Raw genomic sequence first — 21,576 nt, forward strand, 5'->3', positions numbered from 1 at the left:
CTGACTCTCATGTTTCCTTTAAATTATGGACCTTTTCCATTCAGATCCACCTTAAAGTTCCTTCCAGCTTTAATAATCTGATTCTTACCACCTCTTCCTGAGATAATAACCGAACCCCCCTACCCCCCCGAGATACAAAGCATGTCTGTGACAACAGCCCTGAAGTGGGTTCTGGAGACTGGCTTTCAGGCTTCCTGGTGTGAGGGAACAGAGAGGCTGCTGAACTGGACATTTTTACGGGGCCCCCTGTTGCTCTCAGTCACATGCATCTCTCCTTAAATGCCTAGTTGATGGTAATTGTACTTTAGACACATTAAAGATGTCAGCAGTTGAGGGTCTCAGGCTGAGATGGGGCTCATTCTAGGGACCCCAGAGCTTGCTTTGTCAGGTCCTGTCATTGTCAGGAAGCTTCCTTCTCAGCTGGGCTGTGTAGAGAAGGCTCAGAAGCCAAGTGCTTATGGGGCACCACGGTGGTTGCAGAGAGCTCCTCCTTCCCTTTATTAGGGAGGCAGGGTGCGGTGGCTGATGTCTGCTCTGGGTTTCTCAGCTCGGGGGAGGAAATGATACTCCAGGTGGGCAGAAGAGGATCTCCTGCAAAGGATTCTGTGGGCTCCAGGTATCAGAATCTGAGTGACATCTTCCCACTGGGTGGCCGAAGCTCTTATTTTACTGACAATGCCCTTGGCTAAAGTCAGTCCTAGCTTCATAACTCTTTCCTTTCCTTTCTTTGGTTACTTCTTAGAGCAGTTGTAGGTGTGCAGTGAAATTGAGCGGGAAGTACCAAGATTTCCCATTTACCCTCTGCTCCCACACAAGCACGGTCTCCCCACTATCAACGTCCTACCTGAGTGGTTCATTTCTCACACTCGATGAACCTACATTGACACATTATCCCATAGACCCCATAGTTTCCGTGAGGGTTTACTCTTGGTGTTAGATATTCCGTGGGTTTGGGAAACGTATAATGACATGAATCTAGCACTACTGTATCATACAGAGACCGCTTCTATTATCAGCTGTTCAGACTACCTTTTAGAAACCCCTTTGGTTATTTCTTAAAGAATTATAGTTAGCTTTCCTGCCCTTTGCCTTATCCTTAGAGAAACTACATTTCCCTAAGTTCAACCCCTCTATCCCATCAGATCTCCTCCCTGGCTGGGCTTGCAAGGCCAGATGGCTGGGTGACATATCCGTGTTTTTCCGGCTCTGCTGCCCCTTTGCTTCCCATAACTCACTACCAGCTGTGCTCTGGTGTAATCACACCACAGGAAGTGAAAAATAACTTTGAAAAAATGTACCATATGCAAAGTATCCAGATACTATAGTCTCTGGCCAACATATATGATACCTTTTCATAAATATAGAGACAAAATGCCTTTTTTTTTTTAGTAGACTATACTGGGGATTTTAATGACATTGAAATTTTGTTTGAATAAATGGGTCACAGGCCAGAAGCAGGAAGTCATTTCATTAGTACCAGGTTCTTCACTTTTTGTTTCCTCTGGAAAATATATCCTTACTCTAAACCCAATGGCGGTACATAGTAAAAAATAAGCATAAAAAGCAGACAACAACTGTCACAGCAGAGACTATCAGAGATGCCCGTCACCCCTGCCCCATGCTGCACTTCGAGTATTTGCCCTCGCCAAGTTCTGGCAGGGGCATGCTATATAACATGTCTTAGCTTTTGTCTGGCTGGGGAGGGAGGCAAGAATATTTAAGAATCCTTACCAACTAGTGGGTTTCTTCACTTCTCCTGCCCCCCTACCCTGAGACACAAACGCTTTCATTTCTTTCTCTTACTTTACCTTAGTAGCTATTTCTCTCAATTTCCTACAGACCAAGAATATAAATTCCAGACATGTATTCAGTTTAACAAAATCCTACCACAATAAAATAGTTTAGCTGTCCTTGGAGTTTGTTGTAATGGAATTTTACTTGTATTGAGCTGGCTGGGGAGAAAAATAAAATTGTTAAAAGGAGAAATGTAATATGGCGGAAAGAAAGCAGATGGCTATCTCCCTCCTCCGCTCGGAAAATGCATCACTCATTTCCTTTCTTGTGGGTCTCAGGATTACTTTCCTTTTTGAGGTTTTTAAGATTTTTTTTCTTAAATTCCAGATAGATGGAAAAAATAAAGGGGGAGCTAATTATCTCTTGCTGGTTTAAAAACTAATCCAGATAATCCAGAATCTCGCTTTGGGAATTTTAGCTGTCCGTATATATGAAAGAGACTATGTCTTTTAGAATCCAGAGAAAACAGGGATGAACATGTTGTGGGGGGCTGAAGGGGGCAGAGATGTCTGCAAGACGCCAAGAGCTCACTGAGACTGCTATGCTCATGTCTTTATTTTAGAGTTTGGGTCTGGAGATGGTAGTATGGTTCCAATGCTCACTCCACTGCAGAAAGTGGACAAAACTCAATAAAATGTTAGCATCTTGAAAAATAGGCAGGGACCTTGATGCATTCCTGTAAGAGCTGATCCAGGTCAAGAGAGAGGGGTGGAAAATCACTGTCCTCTGAAAAACGTAGGTGGAAATGCTGCCCAGGGCAAGGTGCTGATTCTAGCAATATGAGGAACCTGAGGGAACAGGGAGGAAATGACAGTCTTGATTTGAGGAGAAATTAATGAGATGATTCCTCATGGCCGGGCAGCTCAGTTGTGGGGTGACTTCTTCCTCTGGGGTAACATGGGGTCTATAGATGACAGAAAAGGTAGCTATGGATCCATGCTGTACAGGGGATCAGGGTGCTCTTGTGGGGTTTTCAGAACAGATTATAGGAGGAAGATGTTTATTCTACCTGTTCTCCTCTTGTCCCCACACTCCCGAAAAGAGATTGGGTCAGGGGAAGGGATAGGTCTGAGATATGATGCACTTGGCTATCATCAAAGAGTCTTAGATCAGAACAAGTCTTAATTCACTCACCTGTTCCCACAACATATGAGGAAACAGTGATCTCTGGTCCAGAGTGGCTAAACAGAAGGTCTGTCCCCCAGTTCCTACTTGGGGATTGAATTCCCAATCCAGTGATCTCTTCTTGAAAAATAATATCAGGCTGTTGCTATTTTTTTGAACCATGGGACTAAGAAAGATGACATCATATAAGTAGCAAAAGACAAATGGCAGACATACCTGAGCAGTGGGGTATCCCGACAAACTTGGTGATGTCCATTCTTTGGCTCACGTCCTGGGTCATCCCCCTAAAGCCCAAGGTGGCACATACTTTTCCCCTCTGTATGGGCTCCATCTTGTTCGGGCCTAGGGCTTTGGTGTATAGCCTTGGGTGTCCAGTTTTCAGCTTCTTCTCCTCTATCTCAGTCTTCAGTTTCTTGTTTTCCTGCTGCAGATGGACCATTACATTGTGGAGGTGGCTAGGGAAGGAGAGGGAAGGACAGGAGTTCTTTGGTCTGCTTTAGTATCTTGGTTTCCCACTGGAAGGGGCAGATAAAGGCACCACAGGGAGGAGGGCCATGGACATCCAAGTCCTTTCAGAGCTGGTGCTCTCATGTTCCATAGAAATGGAGGCCTATGTGTATCCCCTGGAAGAAGCCCAGGCCCAGGGCCGGGGTGGACCCAAAACCAGTACTTCTGAGCCACTGTGTCATGTCAACTCAGGGCCTGTTTTCATATCTGTCAGATGGGGACAGTTGAGTCTGATCTGCCTTCTGCACTTCATATAAAGCTCCAGTTTGACAAAAGATAGAATTTTGATTTGAAGAGCTGTAAGGCTGTCATGAACAATCCCATGTGCCTGGGCTGTCCCAGCTGTGCCTGGGAAACACTCTCATCCAGTTCTGATGCCAAAGCCAAGTTCTTTCCCCTCCCTTTGCTGGAAGGTTCAGAGCACAGGGGATCCCAGCTCTGTTGAGAGCTTGGGTAAGTAACTTGTCCCCATCTTATGGATGAAGAAATGGTAGCAGTGATGTAGGCGAGGTGAAAGAACTTAACATATCTCCTGTGGCTCCATAACTGGTCATATTTCTCCAAACCAGTGTCGAGGGCAGTGGGTGGCCATGGGCTCTGGAACCAGACTTCCCCAGTTGGAATTCTGGTTCTGCCATTTACTTTTCCTGAGGCCATGGGCAAGTTATTTAGTCTCTGGGTTCCTCTCTTTCTTCATCCATAAATGGGGATTTTAATGGTACTAAACTCATGAGTTCTTATAAAGATTAAATAAATTAATACATAGGGCGCCTGGGTGGCTCAGTCGTTAAGTGTCTGCCTTCGGCTCAGGTCATGATCCCAGGGTCCTGGGATCGAGTCCCACATCGGGCTCCCTGCTCAGCAGGAAGCCTGCCTCTCCCTCTCCCACTCCCCCTGCTTGTGTTCCTGCTCTCGCTGTGTCTCTCTCTGTCAAATAAATAAATAAAATCTTAAAAAAAAAAAAAATTAATTAATTAATACATATAAAGCACTTAGAACAGTGCTTCACACATGTAACAGATAAATATTATTTGTGTCATTATTACTATTATTATTATTATTATTAAAAGATGGCTTTTCTTCAAATAGGTTCAAACTCAGGAATGAGTTCTTTGTGAAACAGAACTTCCTGGAACTTGGCACATCATAAGAAAAAGCCTGAAATGCTCTGTTACCTTCAGATTTTTACAATTTCTCTTTCAGCTAATCCCTTTTAGAAAATGCTTTTGTCCTAGTGAAAAATTTCATGGTTTTTTCTAGAGGGAAATCAAAGAATTCATTCTGAACTTCGCTGGGCCCGTGCTTTGCCCTCTTGCTCTCTGTAAACCTGGCCAGTGTTGAAGACACCCCCGGAGCTCCTTGTGTCATCGCCACACTCCATATGCCACTGGGCCTGCAGGTGGGGTCCTCACCATGCCCTCATTCTCTGGCTCTCTGACACTCTCTCTGGCCCACTCCTGTCAGCATTCCCAATGCCTTCAACATCCTGTACATTCTATCCAAGCCTCTCAGTCCCTTGACTTCTATATTCCAATGATCTTGTCCTCTCCTTAAACTGAGCCACCATCCTATGGTCACAGCTCAGAACAGAGCTTTCCACCTGGGGCTGATGAGTGGGTTCCAGGTGTGCTGAGATGTGGACACCCTCAGCTCTTGGGGCAGCCACTGGTTGGTCAACTTTGTCACAAACAACTCATCCCAAATTCTTCCACTGTGCCAAACAAATGTGATTATTTTCTAAGTGCTTCCTGCCAAAGGGTTGGGAGCCACTGCTCTAGAGCTTGTCATTATCTGTGACTATACCATCTCTGAAATCTCGGTTTTAGACATCCATACTTTCATCTCTGTTCCCAAACTTCCAACACTCCTCCCACACCACAGTCTGCTGACCCACCTTTGACCATGAGGATGAAGCATGGTCACAGGGGAGGGTGGAACAACAAGGTGAAGGAACTTAGGTCCCCAAATGACCATGTGGGACAGAGGAACCCCACCAACCTGGACTGTTCACCTCCTAGGGTTGGTCCTTCCATGTTCTATGTTCCTTCTTTTGGAGGTCTCTTTGTTACAGCAGCTTAGCCTCTACCCTGCCTTTCAGGTCCTGTTTCCTTCTTAGCATTTTTGTCCCCTGAGAATCACAGCAGGTGACGGGGGAAGGGGCATAGAGACTAGTAACCCCTTTCTGTATTGTTGGTGAGGGAAGGCCCAAAGAGGTGCAGTGATGTGCCCAAGGTCACATAAATGCAGATTCATGACCCAGAATCTTTCCATAGTCCCAGCCCTTTCCTGAGGTCAGATGCATGTATTTAATGATAAAGCCTGCCCTGGCTCATGGCTGACCCTTCTCCTTAGGGCCCAACAGCAGCCTGGGTGGTGTGGGATGACTTACTCCTTTTCACCAGTCAGCTTGGCAATATATTTGACCTGCTCACGGAGCTTGTTTCCTAGTTTCTCATTGGCGATCCTGTAATAAAATCCATAAGAGAAAGTTCCCAGACCCCCATGAGGAAGAGCACGAGTTGGATGGCTAGGAGGCTGGTGTTCTCAGCAAGGTGGCTGCTGAGCCCTAGACTCCAGCTCATTACCCACTCCCCAGAGCTAGAGCCTCACTAGCACCTGGCAATTGAGGGAAACTTCCATTCTCAATTACTATGCAAAATCACTGTGATCTCAGGTGAGTTCAAGGGATCCAGGCAGGGAAGCCAGATTCCAGGTTGGGGAGAGGAAATCTGACCTACAGCAAAGCATCCCTTTTATCTTGGAGCTGCTCTGTTTCTAAGCCAGCAGGTCTTCCTGATTCTGCCTGAAGAGTTGAGGCCCCTCCATCTTATTCCCAGCTCTTGAATGTGGGCTATTACTGAATTCATTTCCCTAGAGGGCACTGTGTGTGTGTGTGTGTGTGTGCGCGTGCGTGTGTATGTGACACTATTCTTTGGCACATGTTCAGTTTCTCAGCTCAGCCCAGGCCTTGGAACCCTGCCTTACTTTATAATTTCTTACTTACTTCTGCTCTTTTGCCCATTGCTCCATGTTGGACATAATCTGATCATTCTCTCGGCGTAGCCTACAGGTGTCTTTAGCTGTAGACCGCTGGGGCACACAGGCAGGCTTTGGTACAAGAAGAAAATGAGATGGTTGGGGAGGGGGGGGAGCATAGGCCTGTCACCACCCGACTCCCAAATCAGGTCTCTTCTCTCTTCCTGGAAGAAGAAACATTGGTTCTGCTGACCAAGCCCTAGGCCAGAGTTGGACCTGCCAGCATCTCTACCTCCAGCAGTGCATGCACAAAAGGTGACATCTCTGAGCAGGGCACAGTTTATAGTAGAGACAAAGTAGATGTGTATACTTACAATAATGATTTTTGTGCAAAGGCATTAAAACATCTTGTTTTTAAAAAGCAATATGTTAAGCCAATTTTTTAACAGATGGAAGAAAAAATATCTTGAGGAATGGATGCCTTTTTTTCTAATGCAAGCAAAGGTCCTGTGGCTACACCAAGAGATCCTGCCGTGAACTTCACTGCTCAGGGACCGGGGCATAAGGCATGCTCAAAGATCTCTTAGCAGATTCTACTGCAGGGTAAGTGAAAATGTCAGGATGGGCTCTGGAGGAGGACTGCCCAGGGGGTTATCTAAGTCAGGGATGGCTGGTATTCCTGACAGGGAGATGGCACTCTCTTCTCTGGAATGGGCCTTTGTTCGCTCACTATCTCTATCAATGAAGGCACAGGAAGACAGTTGGGTTGAGACAACTGCTGTGAGCCTTAGCGCACCCAGACCCTACTTTGCACTGAATAGAGTGGGCTGGGGGTGTCCTTTCCTTGCTCTTAGGCACCCCCTCCCCCACCAAGGTTGGTCTAGTATCCAGGTGGTCGTGGATGTGCTGGGAGGGTCTGGGAGGAAGTGACCGGAAGCTGAGGAGTGCCCACCTCCTTCTCATCTGCCAGGAGGTTCTCTTTCAGGGCGGCCATTTCCTCCTGGAAGGCACGGAGCTGCTCCTCTTTAGCTGCCAGCATCTTGAGGTCACTCTGGTGCTGCTTCTGCCACTGCAACACTTGGTTGCTCATCTCCTCCAGCTTCTTGTCGAAGGCTTGAACCTGCTCAGGGGCGCAAAGTGAGGAGGGAGACCCCGGCTGGCGGGCTGGCCGCCCTGAGCCCAGGGCCTCTGTGACAAGGCAGGAAGGCGCTTTCTAGGCTTTGAGGGACTCCGTAGGGGGCATTTTACTGCCAATACCAGCAGAGGGCGCCCCTGGCCGCCTTTGCCTGAAGCTCCCTGAGCCAGCAAATGGAGAACCCGTTAGCCAAAGGGAATGGCTCTGTACTAAAGAGCTCAGGGGCAAGAAGAGAGAGACCCTGGGGACCTGGAACAGGAAGACAGCCTGAGCTCCTGGCTGCTCCTCACCTCTAGCTCGCTCTGCTGTTGGAAGCCCTGCAGTTTTTTTAATTCCATGTTGAGCTTTTTCATCCTCTCCTCGTAAGCAATGATTTCATCTTCCAGCTGAACTTTCCTCTCTTGGGCCTGTGCCAAGGTTCGGTGCAGGCTCTTGGTCTCTGAGGTCGTATGATTGAGCTTCCATAAAGACAAAGGGGATAAGAATGGCTGTCACAGTTCTTTGGCCCATTCTATTGAGTGCTGAATGGAGAAGGGTTCCAGTCCCTCCCCATCCTCTGCTCAGGGTAGCAGACACCTGGTCACTTGCCTAGTGTCCCAGGGAGGGGTGGGAAGTGACAGTGGTTGATTTTCTACATCTTCGTTCCCCTACCCCATTTCCTCTTTTTCCAGTTCTCTGATCAGCTAGGCATGATCAGCACTGGGTGGGGCACAAATTGCCCAGACAACTTAGGCTTTGGGAAAACTTTGCCCCTGGATCACCTGTGGGCAGAAAGACTCATTAGATTTGGCCTGGTTCTTTGTGATCCCTTTCTCCCACCCCAAAAAAGCCTCACTATGAGGAGGCAGGCCTTCCCTGGAAGGACATCCTAGCTCAGGATGCAGATGGTCCTGGTGATAGCCAGTTGTGCAGGGGATTGACTCTTGCACTTCTCGAGCTACTCGGACATTTCTTTGCCCCAAAAAGCCCTGGAGATGAGAGGGTATGGCTTACCTTCTCGAGAGTTTGTGTCAGGTCATCTTGGCAGGCGATTGACTTTCGGGACAATTCCTCATAGGCCTCTTTACTGACCATGGTCTGGAGATATTGCTTCTCCTTCTGCACAGCTTTCTCCAGCTGGACCTGCAGACTCTCTAAGGCCTCCTTCTGAAGGACTAGCTTTAGGAGGGGGAACATCACTATCAAGGTTCATACCTATAGAGGTATCCTCTGTGTCTACAGGAAATGGACCAGAGCTGGGCTCTCTTCCCTCTGTACTAACAGACAGAGCACCCTCCCCTCACTGTTACAAAAAGAACAGCTGCCTTTCCAGGCTCTTCTGCACCCCTCTCCTCACACTTCCCCTTCTAAGTTAGCAGGTCCCCCGCAAACAAGGAGTACTGGCAGTACTGGGCCATGATGTATTAAGTACATGAATAATCCCTTTCACAGACTCTGTAGTCTTTAATAAAGATCTGGAATTCAGTTCTAGTTTAGGAACCATGATACAACATTTCATTTGTACATTTTATGCCTTTCTTAGTTCCTGACATAATCCGCTAGACTTGCACGATGAAAGCAGGACTGTGTTTACTTCCTTCATTGCTATATCCCCACTGCCTACAGCCCAGGGCATGGCATATAATATGTGCTCAGTAAATACTAAATCATTGTTTTTGACTGAATGAAATATTTTGTATGGCAATGTTTGGAATTAGGGATGCACTGAACATGTGGTTCTGGTAAAGCATGTTTAAAAACTGAAGTCTGTGTCTTAAACTTAGTAATGAGTATGTACTCATGCTATAGTTAAAAGGAATTGAGGGGCGCCTGGGTGGCTCAGTTGGTTAAGCGACTGCCTTCGGCTCAGGTCATGATCCTGGAGTCCCTGGATCGAGTCCCGCATCGGGCTCCCTGCTCAGCAGGGAGCCTGCTTCTCCCTCTGACCCTCCCCCATCTCATGTGCTCTCTCTCTCTCTCTCTCATTCTCTCTGTCTCAAATAAATAAATAAAATCTTTAAAAAAAAAAAAAAAAAGGAATTGAGATCTGGAGTTAGAGGTTGTGGTTCTGTCATTTACTTAATCTCTCTGAGCCTCAGTTTCCTCTTCTGCAAGCCAGTTACTTTCATCTGTTTCATAGAGTTTTGGTGATGATCAAATAAGATTATATAGTTTGTAAAAAGGGCTTAGTAAGGTATAAATTACTACCTAGCTGTGAGTACGGTCATGAACATGCTAAGTAACTAGCCGTGTTATTAAATACTTTTAAGTACAGGGCAGAGATCTACTTCCAAATCTGGGAGCAGAAGGGAGACCTTAGAAATTCACATGCCCAACTTCTGTTCTTTGGTATTTTATCTGTTCTTTGATATTTTAATACACCCCCATCCACATAGAAACATACTCCATTGGGTTTTCTTCAGTAACAGCTCCGTGTTTGAAGTTTATTATTTTTTCAGATGGAATTTTGAGTATCTTGAACTCTAAGAACTGGTGAGATGAGAAGTGTTAGATTGTACTGCTGACCCTATATTTACATGTCCCAGGAATGAAACCATTCCTAAAGATAAAATAATTTGGTCTTCTGGAAAAAGAAATGCATCTTTTTTGGGGACTTCTGAAAACATGGAGTCAACTGGTCTGCCCAGTAAACCAGGGGAATCACTGAAGAAACTGTAACTCACTAAGCTCTTGATAATTGGTGGCCAAATCAGGAAATGTCATCACAGAGGCGAGATACCAAAAAGAAAGGTGGTGACATAAATCACAGAAGCTTAATTAATTGATTTTGTATTATTTATATGTAATAGATATATATTATTTATTATTTGTATTATTTATTTATTGTTTTTATTTTTAAAAAATTACCAGCAAAAAAAAAAAAAATTACCAGCAAAAGATGGGTTTATTTGGGAATGAAAGTGAATTGCAATCTGGGACAAAGAAGCTGTGGCAAAACCATAGGGAAATCTGGGGAAGAAAGGAGGGGTATGTTTTTTTCAGGAGAAAAGGGGTAAGTTGGGAAGACTGTTATGAACTAAAAGTCCATTGGAGTTTGGAGGCTTTATTTTAAATTTCTCTAACATCAGTGGTTTAGCTTGGAGAAAGATACTGAAAACCTATATATAGATATATGTAAATTATACAATCAAGGAGTTTTAATAAAAGTTCTCATAAAGATGTACTGTCTCCCTCACCAAAAGCATTAAGCCTAGATGGTTTTAAAGGTGGGTTTCATTAAGTCATCCTTGATTCCTTGCTTCCTCTCACATTCAGTCCATCATTAGTCTGGTCAATTCCGCTGCCAAAACACACCATGAATTTGATCATTCTGTCTTCACTGATGCCACACTAGCTTGAATGGCAATACTCTCCTAACTGGATCCCTCATTTCCATACCCCTCTCTTCAATAAATTTCCACATATTAGTCAGAGTTATATTTTTAAAACTTAGCTCAAATCACCTCTCCAGCCCCTTTAAGGAAATTTCATCAATGTCTTTTCATTGCTCCTAGAATAAAACCCTAAATTGCTTAACAGAGGCCACAATGTCTACCCCTACCTATCTCTCTACTCTCATCCTATACCAATATCCTCCTCGATTACTACACTCCAGTCATACTGGCCTTATTTTACTTCCTAGAACATTCCAAGTATTGTTTTAAAAGAGTAATACATGATGCACCACTGGGACTCATACTGGGAACATAAGGATGGGCCAAAATAAGGACCAATTAATTAATTTTATTCACCATATTACAAAGAACATCATACCAAAACAGTTGGATTCTATTAATGTTAAAAGCAAGAAAAGGATGCTACTGTTAAACACCAAACTGTAGGTACTGTCCAATGCAATAAGGCAAAAAAAAAAAAAAAAAAAAAAAGAATAAATATTACAAAGGTTTAGAGAATTGTTGTTGCTTGCAAATGATATAATCATCTACCTAGAAAATCCATGAGAAGGAACTGAAAAACTATTACTGCTTAGAAGTGAGTTCAAGAAGAAGTCCAAATACAGAATAAATATGCAAAATAAATTAGCTTTCTTATTAACAGTAATTAATTATAAAATGTAGTGGAAAAATGTCCTCGAATCAGAGATGAAAAAAATCTCAAGATCTATTGCTTTCAGATGGTAACTTTAAAAACTAAATATGGAATACTGATGAGAGAAAATGCATTTTAGAATGCAAAACTAAGCCTCTTTCTAATGACTGTTTCAACTGATAATACATCTACTATATATGAGGTATGCTTTTAAAAAGTTGAACATGCTTATACACACAAAAAACCCCCTCTAGTCTCCTGATTTCCATCAACGAATTCTGAAATGAATGCTTTTACTTCCACGTTTACATGGCTATCTTTCTTTTGGCAAACATGATAATAGGTCCATATTAAATACTAAGGTAATATCCCTTATATTCAGGGAGGTTCCTTGGGGGTCTCAGTGACTCAGACCTTAACTCTGGACCACAGCAAAGGAGAGATTTATATCGTGGGAGGACAAAACTCCAGAAATGTCAGTTTCTGTGCTATCTAATATGGTAGCCGCTAGCCACATGAGGCTATTTACATTTAAATAAAACTAAAATTAGTTAATATTAAAATTAAAAATTCAGTTCCTTAGTCATACAAAGCCATATTCCAAGCAGTCAACAGCCTCATATGGTTAGTAGATATTGTATATTAGAGAGCTCTCATATAGAACTTTTCCATCATCACAGAAAGTTCCACTGGACAGTGCTGTTCTTATACTTTGCATAGTCCACAATATTTTAAGATTAACATTTTTTTCTTCTTAAATTATCAAAGAATCAGAGCTGCTTTGTCTTTCATTTGTAACCCAAGAGACCACCTATCAAGATGCTATATTTGTTTCCTGAAGAAAGATGAAATATATTCAGTTAGGGAAAGTACTGCTGTCCATGATGAAGGGGAAAGAGGTTAGGTGTCAGAGCTAGATGATCCAGGTGCAAACAGTGGTCCATCTCATCACTTACTGATCAGTTACCTTGAGCCCCAGCCTTCCTTTTCTCTGTAAAATGAGGATCATAGTAATCTCTATCTTGTTGGGAGTCAAGCAGATGGAAGGCATGTGAAGGACATAAGTAGACAGTCAATGAATGATGACTGACTTCAAGCATGGCGCCTGTATTTGTTAGCTGCCATTTACTCTTTTCTGTCATCTTTATTTGTGTAGTGATAAATAGCTGTCTCCCCTTCCGTCCCCTTTTTTGTGCTTTGGCACCATTTTTGGTAGTGTTCCCTAGCCAATTGCCCCAACAGTGGACTCACTCAAGTCTTGCCTGAAATGTTGCTGTGGAATATTGCTGCCAAAGCCCAGGAAGTTTGGGAGCTCCAGCAGATATCACATAAGACCTTCCACAAGTGGAAGAAACATTTCTTTGGCTAAGCAAGCGGGTGCAGGAGGGTTACCCCCACTTCAAGGAGAGAAGTGGAGTTAGAGGCACCACGGGATGCACGTGGGCTGGGCATTTAGCTGCATTTCTGTGGTGGAGGAGAGATAAGTTCTGATTTCAGGTCAAGGGTCCCAGGGTCCAAGTTTCTCACTCCCTCAGGGTTTCTGTCAACTCACCTCATTATTTAGCTCTTGGATGACTTGCTGGGAGGCGTTTTGTTTGCTGAGAGAGGACTCCAGCTGCGTGGAACATTGCATCAACTGTGCTTTGACAGTCTCATTTTCCTCCTCCAACATCCTCAAATTTTCCTTTGTCTGCTCCCCCATTAGAGAACAAAGCCCAGAAAAGAGGTGTTACCTCAGGCTCCCATAGAAGCCTGCTCCTCCTGCCCATGCCCACAACTCCATGCTGCAGCCTGTGGTGTCTTGGGCCTTCTCTCTCCTGCTCACTTGCCTTTCTTACCTTCCCTCCCTTCTCTCCTAAGGTTTGAGCCCCCACGGCCTCTGTATCCTGCCAGGCTCAGTGGGGCTCAAGCCTTGCCCTGGATTCATGAACCCAGCTCTTCTGGACTCTCCTTCTCACCATTTTTTCTTTCTTTTTTTCCTCCTGTCGGAATGTCTCAAGCTCTTGCTCCAGCAACTTCTCCTGCTCTTTGCTCTTTTTCAACTGCTCCCGTTTCTCCTCCAGTAATCTTGTCACCTCCTGAAGCTCCTCTGTTAGACTGCTTTTGGTGGAGGCTTGCTCTCTGTGCTGAGAAATAAAGACTGGCCTGAAAGAGGGCACCTGGGTGGCTCAGTCAGCTAAGAGGCTGCCTTCGGCTCAGGTCATGATCCCGGGGTCCTGGAATCAAGCCCCACATCCGGCTCCCTGCTCTGCAGGGAGCCTGCTTCTCCCTCTCCCTTGGCTCCTGCCCCCACTTGTGCTTGCTCTCTCACATAAATAAATAAATAAACCCTGTTTTTCTTTTTCTTTCTTTCTTTCTTTTTTTTAAAACACTGTCCTGAAAGACAGTCTTAGGCTGTATATTTTTGAAAAAACAAAACAACACCCACGCCCCCAGACAAAGAAAATGGCTGAGATAAATATGAGGGCAACTCCTTGGTTTTTTAGCATAGATAATAAAAAAAGTTTCCTCAGATGTTCAGCAATATTTTTTTTTGTCTAATTAGATATACCAACCTTCCCACAGCATCAACCTTCTCTCCCACTTACCAAATATTTCCACATAAAAAGCTCTTTGAATAAATTTTAAAAAAATCTTAGAAAAGCACAGAAAGAATAATTCAGAGATCAAAAACTTTAAAATGACTGACAAGGATAGGTTTCGAATCCTATAAAAAAAACCCAGCATTGTCCTCTGACTGTTTTTAAGCTTAGCCCTTGAAAATGCTTATTATCAGTCATGGGAATCAAAGCTGATAGGCTGGCTTAGCATTCTAACACAAATTCTGGACAATTAGTTTGAATGGATTGGTGGTGGCATCTTCCCAAATAAAGACTAATATATTTAATCTCAAGTAGAGCAGATGCTTGGGCTGGCAGCGTACTTGCCCTTTATACCTGGTGTTGAAGGAGTTTTAGACGATCTAGCAGTTCATTCAGCTTCATATCCTGCTCAGTCGTTGTCTTCTGAAACTGCCTCTTCTCCTTTTCTGAACTTTCAAGCTTCCTCCGGGCCTCAGAGAGTTCTAATGTCAGCTCCTCTATCCGCTTCCTAAAGCAAAATGGCAACAACAGGAAGACAGACTCTGGTGTCTGTGTAGGCAGATGGTGAGCCGGCTGCATGGGGCTTGTTATCTCATTCCCAGGCAGCTGCTGCCGTGTCCAGACTGGCTCACCAGAGACAGAGCCTCTCTCTGGAGCTGACACGGTGGTACCTGTTGGGTGCGAGTTCCTCTCCAGCCATCAAGGAATCCTTCTGCAGCTTCTGAAGTTCTCTCTGCAGCTCCTGAATGGTCTCCGTCTTCTGCTTCTCCAGGAAAAGGTAGCTTTGCAGTTTCCTCTGTGCATCCTCCAGGTTACTCTTTGCCAGAAGGGTCTCTTCTTTGTACTGGGCAGCTTGCTGAGCTGTAGAAGCCAGCAGACAAGTCAGGCACATGTACATGGGAGAAGGGGGTGTGTGTGAAGATCAGACTCTCAAATAAGACCAGTTAAAAAGTCTGCTCCTTCATTTTGTGACCTACTTCAATTTCCAACCTTTTCTCTTTTCTCTCCATCTCATTATCACTCCTAAGGAGCCCTGTTAAATTATCTGTCTTCAGCTATCCCTGAGCCGTGGACTGCTTCTGGACTAAAGTTAAACAAATCAATATAAATTGCTCAGTATCTCTTACGTGACTCATCCTGTCGTTAGGGACAAATCCTGACCCTAACGGAGTTTAGAGTCTTGCGAGGGAGACATAACTGGCCCACATGACATAGAGAACACAGTCATGTGAAGTGTGCACTCACAGCGAACTCCTGTGAAGCAAGGTCAATGTGGGTGAGAACAGTCGGGGATGGACTTACGGAGGAACAGAGATGGCGCTGGGCCTGAGAAAAAGGAGGAGGAAGGGAATTCCAGATGGGGGGAATGTTAGAGCAAGTGCATAGGAATGGAATGGGAGAGGCAAGTGGGAAGAGGATGGGAAGAGATTGGCTTGACTGGAAAGGAAAATGGGAAGGAGTGCTGGGAGACCGCTGAGTGAGTGCATGGATAGGAGGGGGTTTTGGAGGATTTTGAAAGTCAGAGAGAAATGTTCAGAGTTAATTTAGTGGGTTCTTGAGCAGAGACCTGGCATAAAGAGTATTTTAGGAAAATTGGAATGTATTAAATGGAGAAAGACTTCCTACAATATCCTTTTAGTCCCTACCCTTGCCCCTACTGGGTATAAAGGGAGAAACATCAGATAAGTTGTTTACTGGAGTTTCTCCACACCAAATATGTTCCTATATCCTAAAGTTTCAACTATTGTTTCTCTTTTAAATATCACCCTTGTCTCCATTTTTCAGCCTGGGATACTGGAAGAAAGATGGTGTCACTGCAGAAATAATGATATACCTTGGAAGAAGGAGGAGGAATTTCTTTTCTAAGCAGGGAAGAGAAAGTTCAGTTTGGGGAATGCTGAGTTAGAGGGGAAGGTGAGTTGCCCAGGCGGAGCTACTCTCTAAAGACAGGAGTGACCACAGGTGCCAAGTTGGGCTGGGGCTCTAGGTTTTGGAGTTGTGCTGAGAAAGAGAGTAGAGGGGGGAGGGCAGAGTTTAAGGGAGGGATGACTACTGTCAGAGAAGGAGGGAAAAGAGGAAACAATGAGATTTGTGAAAGAAGAAGGGACCTGTTACATCTCCAAAATGGGAAACAATTGTTGAGTGTGGGAGGCCAACAACACATCCAGACACACACAGTTAAAGGAGGGTGGGGAAGGAGGCCACAGTATGGACCTTCCCCCCCAAACTGACATGTCACTCACCTAACATAACATTTAACCCTTTAAAGCATACAGGTCAGTGGTTTCTGCAATACTCACAAAGGTATGCAACCATTACCAGTACCTAATTTCTGATCGTTTTCATCCCCGCAAGGGAAAGTCCATGCCCAGGGCAAGAAGTTATCGGTGACCTCTGAGAAATCAATTTCAGCAGAGGAGCAAGGACATGATCCGCAGCGCAGGCTGCACAGAAAAGAATGTGTTGGGAAGCAACGAAGGGGAGAGAAGGTGTCTAAGGGAGGGAAGAGTAAATTGTGTGACGAAGGTCCTGGAGAAGATGGGGAGGAACACAGTGCACAGAAGCAAAGTACTGAGCCCTGTCCTCCCTGTGATGGGGAAAGGTGAACTTCAGTGAAGGCTGCTGGGAAAACAGCGGGCGTGTGCGTTCAGCAGTTCACCTTCCCAGTTAGGGGTGAGTGTAGGAGCTCGCGAGGGCATTGTGATCCCTGTGAGATGTGCCATGAGATCAGGAGAAGGTCTGGAGAGAGGAGTGGGGAAAGGAGCAGGAAGTGGCCATTCAGAGAAAGAGGGGGGACTGCTCTAGCCCTGAGGGTTTGAAGTGTGGTGGGGACTCCTGTCTGCCGGGGGCCTCACCAGCCAGCTTCTGTTGCTGTTGGGCATCTTCGAGACAGTCCTTCAGCTTCTGGATTTCAGCTCGCAGGGCCCCACACTCTGCCCTGGACTTATCCTGCTTCACCTCCTGGAGGGTGATTTCAAGTTCTGTTGTCATTCGTTGCTGCTTCTCCAACTCCATCTCCTTTCTCATGAGGCTGTTCTGAACCTGTGCCAGTTCCCTCTCGAGCTCATGCAGCATTTCGTCTTTCTCTTGGAGGAGCTAAAGAAAGCAAAGGGTGACCGCTGATAAATGCCTGAAGAGCGACCCAGGGAAGCCAGGTACAGATTGTCCTGAGCCCTCTCTAGCCACTAGCTTCTCTTGCCTGGGTATCACATAGTCTCCTACCTCTGCTCCCTGCCTCAAGTCAGGCCGTTCCCAACACAGCAGCCAGATCTTGTTCTGCCTGCTAAAAACCTAAGTCAGATCTTGTTCTGCCTTTCCTCAAAACCCTCCACTGGCTCCAAAAAGCCTCCACTGGCCACTGTCCTTACAGCAACCTGCTGGGATGCTCATGATCTGGTCTGACCTTACCTCTTGCCACCCCTATCCCTCCTGGCTTCAGCTTGTCTCCTGGAATATTCTAAGCAGACTCCTACCTGAGGGCTCTCGCACTTGCTACTCCCTCTGCTTGGAATATTTTTCCTCAAGACCTCTGCCTGGGTAGCTCCCTCACTTCATTCAAATCTCTGCCCAAATGACCACCCTGTGTGAAACAGCTACCAAACTGTTGGAGGAATTTATCAGTACCTGGCATTACATTATATATTAGTTTTGTGATTTGTTTATTGTCTGTCTCTCTGTACTAGAATGTAAGCTCCAGGGGAGTAGGAATGTTGCATGTGTTATTATATTCTTAATGCCTAGAATGGTGCTTGGCTTATCACAGGAGCTCAAAAATACTGGTTGAATGAATATATGAATTACTCAAAGCTGTTTTCTCAGCCAGACTCCTGGCGGCATGTGGTTATCTCTCCGGATACTTCCATTTTTCCTAATGGATCCCCTCTGAACCTTCAAATAGGGAGCCTGAATGACCAGCCAGTCAATCAGTTGGACGATTTCTGCTATCTCTGATAAAAGTGTAGAGTTGGAACTGTGCTGACTACACAAACTTGCATTGGTTTTACAACCTTTCTGTCCTTACTTCCATTCCTAGGCTTTTCCAGGACGTTGATTTATATTGGCAACTACAGATCTTCTAGGGCATAGTTCCATTAATATTTTCAAACTGCCGGATATGCATATTCATAAGATATTTGTCATTTTATATATTGAAATTCACTTGAAGTTCTTAATAAGGCTACACAATATTTAAAGCATTTCTTTCCACTATCAAGCATAAACAAAAGCATAAAAGAACAATGCAAGTGTGTCCCAAACTCTCTATGTTGCAGGGCTGGGGAAGAACCTCTTATAGAGTCAACATCTCTATTAAGGTCCTTGGACAATGGGTATTTTATTTATTTATTATGTGCTATGAAAAGTCCCAAAGAAGTGCTCAGAACTGCCTCTGGGCCTAAAGAACCTGCAGTCTCATTGTTCATGTGTTGATGTTGCCCAGGCAATCCCAGTGGGTGCAGAGCTGCAGGGCCAGCTCTGGCCAAGGTCTGCCCTCACACCTGTGCTGTTGGAGGTTCTAAGCAGAGAGCTCCTCTTGTCCTACCTTGTCTTTCTTCAAGCCCAGCTTCTGGGTCTCCGTGAACTGCGTCTGTAGCTCCTGCAGCCGCCGTTGCAGGATGGCAGCCTCCTTATCCTTCCTCTCCATGTGGGCAGATGTCTCCTCCCGCAGCCCATGCAAGTCCAGCTCCAGCTTCATCATGTCTATGGCGGGAAGGGACAGAGTGCTCCTTGCTCAGAAGAGAGCTCCGGCTTCCTTCTGCCTCTCCCCGCTGCCCCCTCCCCCAGCCCCCTGCTCCTGGTTTACCCTTCATGATGTTTTTCTTCTGCTCTGACACGGCCTCTAGCTCCATGCGCAAGTCCTTCACCAGGTTCTGGTACTCCTCCACATGCAGGCACTGGCTGTCTTTCTGCTCCTGCAAGTGCTTCAGTATCTGGGCAGGTAAGACAGGAGCAGGGCAGGATGAGGACATGGGGGAAGAATGCTTTCTAAAATGCCGAATGTCTGGAATTGGCAAATCCAGAGAGACAGAGAGGGGAGTAGTAGGTGCTAGGGGCTGAGGCGGGGAGGAGGGGGAATGACTGCTCATGCAGCCAGGGTTTCTTCTGGGAGTAGTGAAAATATTCTGGAATTAGTGGGGATGGTTGCCCAACCTTGTGACTATTTAAAAACCACTGAATTGTACACTTTACATAGTGACTTTTAGGGTGTGTTAATTGTATCTCAATTAAACAAATGAAAATAATTTAAAAACGGATATGGCAGACTTATCACCCTCATACAGAATGTGCACAAAAGCCACCACTCCTTCTGCCCTACAACAATCAACAGTCATTGATGGAACACCTACTATGTGCCAGGCACTGTCCTAGGTGCTGGGGACAGTGGAATAAGAAACACAGAAACATATACTTGACCCCATGGAGCTGACCTTATAGTGGGGTGAGACAGACAAAGAGCATAAGTAGTCACTTGTTGAAAATGTTAACAGTTGACAGGTGCTATAGAAGAAAAGAACAGCAAAAGGAGAATAGAGGTGTATGGGGGGAGAGCGTTGCCATTAGAAACAGAATGGAGAGTTTGGCCCCACTGAGAAGGTGCCTCTAAGCAAGGGCCTGCTGGAAGTGAGAGACTGAGCCATGTTGTAGTGTTGTAGTATCTGTAGGTATCTGCAGACAGGGGAGCTAGCCAGTGACCAGACTCTGGAGAGAGAACATGGGGCGGGGGGCATGTAGTTAGAGGGGTGAGCGATGGAGACAGTAGGAGGCATGAGGTGAGAGGCTAGTGGGTGATCACATCATGGGGGGCTTGTAGTCCTTCGGCAAGGACTTTGGCTTCTACTCTGAAGGAGAAGGGAATGGCTATAACTAAGAGAGGGTAGAACACATGGCTGAGGAGGAGCAGTTAGTCATCTGGGCATCAAGGGATAGTTATGTGATTTCAGAGTTGACAGTAAGGGAGGACTGCAGCATGAAGACAGGGGGACAGCTGGAGAAATATAGGGAAGTCACCATATGACCCAGGTGTGGGCACTGCAGGGGCTCAAAAGCTCACTCTATGCCAGGCCAGCTGAGTTCTGGTATTAATTGTGACCTGGGTAGTTCCATCCTAATAGAATATCCAGGTTCCACAAAAGCATTGGATAGGACACATAAAATGGCAGGGAAGAGTGTATGCTGTTTCTTGGGGAAGTCTGCATCATTTAAAAAAATGGTGTGGTAAAGAGGCATTAGTGTTTAGTCAATATAGAGTTTCAGTTTTGCAAGATGAAAAAGTTCTAGAGAACTGCTGCACAACAGCGTAAATATCATGACTGAAATGTACACTTAAATGTGATTACCATGGCAAATTTAATGTTACGTGTTTTTAGCCACTATGCAAAAAATAAAAGAGTATGGGAGAAATAAAGACATTTTTCAGACAAAAAATGGGAGTGTTATGAGATCTTGCTATAGGTGAGGACGTGAATAACATGGAACTGACCTTTAAAATAAATATTGACAGATGTCCCAGGAGGAACTCCAAAATTCAATATTGATTCCTCATTCACTCAAACTTTCTGCATCAGAGAGTCCTGGAAAGAGGAGTCTCTGTCCCTGCACTAAGGGATGCTTGGAGAGCTTATATGTGTTGTTTACTCTCTTTGCCACACCCCCTTTGCTGCTATTTCAGGACTAGCAAGCCTGCCCACAGTGTGGCCTCAGGTGGCTAGCTTTGCCTTGGACTTCAGGTTCAGGTACGACTGACTTGAGATCTCACCTAGGAAATGCAAACTGATGCACTCACTGTGGAAAACAGTATGGAGTTTCCTCAAAAACTTAAACATAGAACTACCTTATGAGCCAGCAATCTCACTACTGGATATTTACCCAAAGAATACAAGAACACGAATTCAAAGGGAAACATGCACCTCAATGTTTATTGCAGGTTCATTTACAAATAGCTAAGATATGAAAGCAGCCCACATGTCCATCAATTGATGAATGGATAAAGAAGATGTGGTGTATATATATATATATATATACATTATATTCCTATATATATATATATATATATATAGGAATATAATTCAGCCACAAAAAGAATGAAATCTTGCCATTTGCAATGATGTGGATAGAGCTAAAGAGCATTATCCTAAGTAAAATAAGTCAGTTAGAGAAAGACAAGTACCATATGATTTCACTCATATGTGGAATTTAAGAAACAAAACAAATGAGCAAAGGGAAAAAAAAGAGAGACAAATCAAGAAACAGACTCTTAATTATAGAGAAGAAATTGAAGGTTACCAGAGGGGAGGTGGGTGAAGGGATGGGTTAAATAGGTGATGAAGATTAAGGAGTGCACTTGTCATGATAAGCACCGGGTGATGTATGGAATTGTTGAATCATTATATTGTATACTTGAAACTAATATAACACTGTATGTTAACTAAC

General features: G+C 44.8%; 1 protein-coding gene across 1 annotated transcript in view; it reads right to left on the minus strand.

Moving 5' to 3' along the window:
- Positions 1–1,872: 1,872 nt before the first annotated feature.
- The window catches only part of PMFBP1 (polyamine modulated factor 1 binding protein 1), a 44,155-nt gene continuing 24,451 nt past the window's right edge, over positions 1,873–21,576 (minus strand). Inside the window, exons 7-20 of the mRNA XM_078063533.1 lie at positions 18,950–19,076; positions 18,689–18,846; positions 17,004–17,244; positions 14,820–15,009; positions 14,503–14,656; positions 13,525–13,692; positions 13,119–13,256; positions 8,531–8,695; positions 7,828–7,995; positions 7,355–7,522; positions 6,431–6,534; positions 5,816–5,890; positions 3,136–3,374; positions 1,873–1,952 (exon numbers count right to left, since the gene is read on the minus strand). Coding sequence (XP_077919659.1) covers positions 1,873–1,952; positions 3,136–3,374; positions 5,816–5,890; positions 6,431–6,534; positions 7,355–7,522; positions 7,828–7,995; positions 8,531–8,695; positions 13,119–13,256; positions 13,525–13,692; positions 14,503–14,656; positions 14,820–15,009; positions 17,004–17,244; positions 18,689–18,846; positions 18,950–19,076 — 2,175 coding nt within the window. The remainder of the gene's footprint in view (positions 1,953–3,135; positions 3,375–5,815; positions 5,891–6,430; positions 6,535–7,354; positions 7,523–7,827; positions 7,996–8,530; positions 8,696–13,118; positions 13,257–13,524; positions 13,693–14,502; positions 14,657–14,819; positions 15,010–17,003; positions 17,245–18,688; positions 18,847–18,949; positions 19,077–21,576) is intronic.

Source organism: Halichoerus grypus, chromosome 15, assembly GCF_964656455.1.
Source record: "Halichoerus grypus chromosome 15, mHalGry1.hap1.1, whole genome shotgun sequence".
Lineage (NCBI taxonomy): Eukaryota > Metazoa > Chordata > Mammalia > Carnivora > Phocidae > Halichoerus > Halichoerus grypus.